Source organism: Monopterus albus, unplaced genomic scaffold (genome assembly GCF_001952655.1).
Source record: "Monopterus albus unplaced genomic scaffold, M_albus_1.0 scaffold500.1, whole genome shotgun sequence".
NCBI lineage: Eukaryota > Metazoa > Chordata > Actinopteri > Synbranchiformes > Synbranchidae > Monopterus > Monopterus albus.
In genome coordinates this window covers 1-4,827 of record NW_018128380.1, presented here as the reverse complement: position 1 = coordinate 4,827, position 4,827 = coordinate 1, and the positions used below count along the sequence as shown (strand labels likewise).

At 42.2% G+C, this 4,827-nt stretch overlaps 1 protein-coding gene across 1 annotated transcript in view; it reads right to left on the bottom strand.

Moving 5' to 3' along the window:
* The window catches only part of LOC109952807 (immunoglobulin kappa light chain-like), a 39,002-nt gene extending 36,792 nt beyond the window's left edge, over positions 1 to 2,210 (bottom strand). The window contains exons 1-2 of the mRNA XM_020588064.1: positions 2,111 to 2,210; positions 1,694 to 2,003 (exon numbers count right to left, since the gene is read on the bottom strand). Of these exons, the coding sequence (XP_020443720.1) occupies positions 1,694 to 2,003; positions 2,111 to 2,201 (401 nt within the window). The 5' untranslated portion in view covers positions 2,202 to 2,210. The remainder of the gene's footprint in view (positions 1 to 1,693; positions 2,004 to 2,110) is intronic.
* Positions 2,211 to 4,827: the final 2,617 nt, after the last annotated feature.

Below are 4,827 nucleotides of genomic sequence, written 5' to 3'. Positions count from 1 at the left end.
CGGATAAGCGGAAGAAAATGGATGGATGGATGGATGGAATATTAATGCAGTTTTGTCACGCTGACATTTTTGTAGTGGAGATTCTACTGAGTAAAGGATGATGAAGGATGAGTTGATGCTGAAGCCAAGGATCTCAGACATCATGTTTATGAAACTCCAACCAGAACCTTTTGGACGTGTGGACAGAAATCATGGACATCATCATCAGTCAGTGTTGGACCAATTTCTTTGTCTCAAGTCCATTTAGTAACAGCTGTGAGCAGCGATGTGAGTTTTCTGAAGGTGTCGGTGTTGCACTTTAAGGATGTTTTGTCTATGTTGACTTAAAAGTTGAGGTTAAAAGTTCATGCTTTACAATCCAAACTATTTCAACACTGCGCCTGTTGAGTAGCTGCTCTGGAGCTTTTAATTAAATTACATGGCCTTCCTCAGCAGATGGAATTTGTTCAGTTTGAACATTTAAGATTTAAGCCAACATGGACACAATGTCAAATAATGTTCACAAGTTCACATGTTCAGAGCGCCAGTCAGTCATTATTGGTCACGAGGTACAGTCAGGGGTCCAGTCAGTCAGAGCCCGTCCAGTCAGTCCCGAGTTTGTTCCCCCTACCCCCCGGCCAGGTCTACGGTACACTTTCACGGTAGCATTCTCATCCTCTCTTCTTATTCTAACCCCTTCAACTTCACTCTTTTTAGCTTTTCTTAGGCTGTTACGTCAATTTCCGAGCTTAGCTTCCTGTCTCCAGTTTTTAGGAGACCACCCTAAGATCTAGCCAAAAACAGGAAACATCTTGACCAACTTATATAAGCTCATTGTTCAGCTCACATGAACTTAAAGTGAATCCATAAAAACTATTCTCTTACATAAATTAATGTGTTTGCTTGTCACCTTTTGATGAGGTAGACATATTTGTATGACAAAGTGATATGTTGCCTGTAATGTTTTATTACACAAATTATGTTTTTGACATGTTTATGATGTTTGGAAGTGTCATTAAGCAGAGATGTGTCATAAAGGTATTGTGTGCTCATTCTTAGTGTCAGTCATCATGTGGTATGCAGCCATTAGGTCACTCATATGTTCATTAAATATATTTCTTGTGTTTGTATAGCTTCTGAAGGGGTGACAAGTCTGATGTCTATAGGTGCAAATACAGTGATGTGTATGGTGATAGAGTATAAAAGATGCTGCAAAAGCTTTGTAAACTATTCTGTTTTCGTTAGGCAGGCTTTTGAGGCATAAACTGGCTCTTTCCATTCAGGGGTATGTTAACGTGTATTTGTATATTTTCTTAAATTTGCTCTGGGTCTCCTCTGGTTTCTATTTATTTGTTGTTTTTATGTTTGCAGTCTTATTTTTGATTTAGGATTTTACTTGTCTGTAGTCTTGTTCTGTTGTGCAGCACTCAGGGCTCCTACGAGTTGTTGAGTGCTACAGAAATAAAGTTTATTATTATTATTATTACACTGGTCCATGTCAGTTTTCCACAACATAAGCTTATTTGTATTAATATAGATGTAACTGATTATAGCAGATACAGTGATTGACCTGTATATTGTTTTACTAACTACTGGTGTGTCCTCAGTGAAGTGTATCAGTCCGTGCAGTAGCTTCCAGCTGCAGCAGTCACTTCAGTTTCTGTTCAGTCTGACTGAGGGAGGTTTTTGTACGACACTTTTTCACTGTGTGAACAACCACTGATTGTTGATGTAGTGGAGACTCTGACAATAATAAACTGCTGCATCTTCAGCCTGGACTCCACTGATGGTCAGAGTGAAGTCAGAGTTTGATCCACTGCCTGTAAAACGACTTGGAGTCCCTGATGCTCGAGTGCTCACATAGTAAATGAGGAGTTTAGGAGCTTCTCCATCTCTCTGTCGGTACCAGGCTAACCAGTTCCCATTATGAACGTTCTGACTGACCCTACAGCTGATGGTGACGGAGGCTCCCAGAGCAGAGCTGACAGCTCCAGGCTGAGTCACTGTGACCTGGCCTCTGGACTCTGAGGACACAGAGACAAACACATAAAGCAGCGTGGTGGTTTTGTCGGCTTCATTTCAGAGGGACGGATGTTCATAGAGGAGAGGAGCTGGATTCTCTGGACTTTACCTGTGAAGCAGCAGCAGAGGAGAGTCCAGATGAGGACGGAGATCAGAGTCATGTTTCTGATGAGGAGGATTTCTGTGGTTCCTGTTGTCATGAAGGACAGCTGTCAGTCCTCCAGGGTTCAACTCTCAGGACTATAAACTCTCTCAAAGCACTGGAGCATGGTGCTGCTGATGCAAAGTGGCTCTATGGAAATGCTGTGACTGACTCCAGCAGGGACTGGGATCCCTCTGGTCAGTCTGAGTCCAGTGGATCAGTCAGAACAATAATAAAAAACTCACCAAGACCTATTTTGCTTGATCTCAGCTTCATATTTCTAGAAATATTGTGTTTGTTAAAGTTTCTTTTCTTATGCAAATTACTTAGTAGATACAGTAAATCTCCTTTCCTCCTGTGTTGTCTGATGTCAATGAGTCAGATTCAGGACTCTACTTATGCAGGACTCTACTTCTCTTTTCTGCTCAGCTTAGCTACAGTAGCAGTGCGACTTTAATCTCTATTAAAGTGCTGTTTGGTTTTGCCTCTAATTCTGGAAATGAAATGTTAAGAACTGAAGAAAGTAATAATGATGCTCCTGATACTTTCCTGACTAGTTTTATTTTACTGCCCTCTCCCATAGATCGATTCGGGTTCATGACAGTGACTGGACATCTTAGACAATGCTCGGAAGAAGGGGTGTGGAGCTGGCATGAGACCGTGTCTCTGGCTCAGGCCATAGAAGGCTGTGTAACTGCGAGCAGATAAAGGCTAGGATAGCTGGGTTAGAGAGGAAGAATTAAGGATGGTGCAGCGGTTGTGAGAGTGAGCTTAGACCCGGCCGGGGGGACTCTGACTGACTGGACCCTGTGACTAAGACTGACTGGCGCTGTGATAATCTTCTTATTTAATACTGTACCTATCCCATTGCAGGAGGAGTGATTCTGTTCTCTGTTCCCTAACTACCAGATTACTTAGTTAGTTGCATGTTTTACATTTATGCATTACTCCACTTTAGTTGATCATAGTCAAAAACAGGTGTATTGTGAAAGACATAACTGCATAAGAAAGAGTCATGGCGTCTGAAGTGATAAACACATCTCCAGTCATAGTGATTGGGAATAAAAATCCGTTGCTGGTGGAGGAAATTTATAGATTATCTCAAAAGTGGAACAGGAGAACGCAACACTTGTCGGTATTCTGACCCTGAGACGGAACATTTGATAAACATTTGTGTGCTGAGATGAAAATGCTGATAATTAATTATAAGATAAATCTGCAAAGCGTGTTTGCAAACGTGAACGAGAACTTGCTGTCTTGCAATTATTTAGTAGCCATGCTGAAATGATGAGTGAAAAAACAGCCCAGTATGGTAGAGAATCCGCTGATGAACTGGCGGAGGCTGCCAGGTTTGAGCAGCTGGAAGATGAAATTGTTGATTTACTTGACATATATTTGAAAGCATTAAAGCTTTCTGGTCAAAATCCTAGACGTTTAAATGAGATTCATAATCAGATTGTGAAGTTTGTACAGGAAGAAGAGATAAAGACAGACCATGAGTGTGGTGAGGTGGCAAAAGGGGAGGTGCTCTGCTCTGCTCCATCTGACACTAAACTGGTGCCTCCCCCCCGACCAAAGCCGGAAGCTGAGGTGAGTTATGACCAAGGGGGAGCTACACCCAAACTCCCCCATTCTGTTCATCCAATGTCACACCAATGTGAAGGGGTGCTTTGTTCCCCGGCTTATAAAAAAGATGGAAGGAAAAGGTGCCTGTGCCTGTGACTCCTGTCGAGCCAGCCGGACCCACTCCATCTCGAGTGCCTGCCGTCGTCATCCCCCTGCTGATATACACACAGCCGGGGGGGTGGGCTGGAAGAAGATTTCCTGCAGGCCACAGAGCAAGGGGCTTCCACTGTGAGACAGATGTCCCGAGTGGTCTTGTGGCAGACCTGCCCAGGGGAAACAGGGCAACCCTGGGGCATGGGGACCTATGAACAAAGGGCGGAGTCCCCCCTCTTAAGTATTCATCGCTGGGACAATAATAGAGACAGTGTGAGTCATGCTGACTTTTTTAAACTCGATTCCCTGCAGTTCCAGAGCAAGGAAGGAGACTGTTGAGCTGCAAGTGCTGGCGTCTGGAATGTGACATCGTGGTTCTGGCTGCACAAAACCAAATGACTGTGGGGCAAAGGACAAAGAAGGAGAAAAGCCTAGGCCATGGTGTATTGGTCTGGATGTGGATAACACCTTTATAAATTTAGTTAGAAGGTGAATGAACTTATTATTGATGATCTGTCAAGAGGCCTCACTCCCTGTCTGTCAAATTCACTGCACTCTTCAATATTTTAAAACTAAGCTTAAAGTACAGTCACATATTTGGTTTAAGAAACAGAAGGCTAAAATATAATTTTTTCTTATCATGATAGAGAAATGGGTAGCTGTAATAAAAAGGGAAAAGTTTTTCACATGTTTTGTGGTAAATATAGACTATGGGCTAAAACATATAGGCTCAATGACTATATAGCAAAAATTTATGCAGTAATACTTCAATCTTGCCAGTAATGACAGTAGAAAAAAGTAAGTATCAAGTGATACATTTTTTACATTATCTAAGTAGTGTGTTAATTGTCATAGATCTTTATTTGAGGTTGTAGTGCATTTTAAACTGAAGTTCCAAATTTACACGCATTGTGGCTGAATGTTCCACCCGAGGTGAGGTGGTTTAATATGATTGACTTATGTTC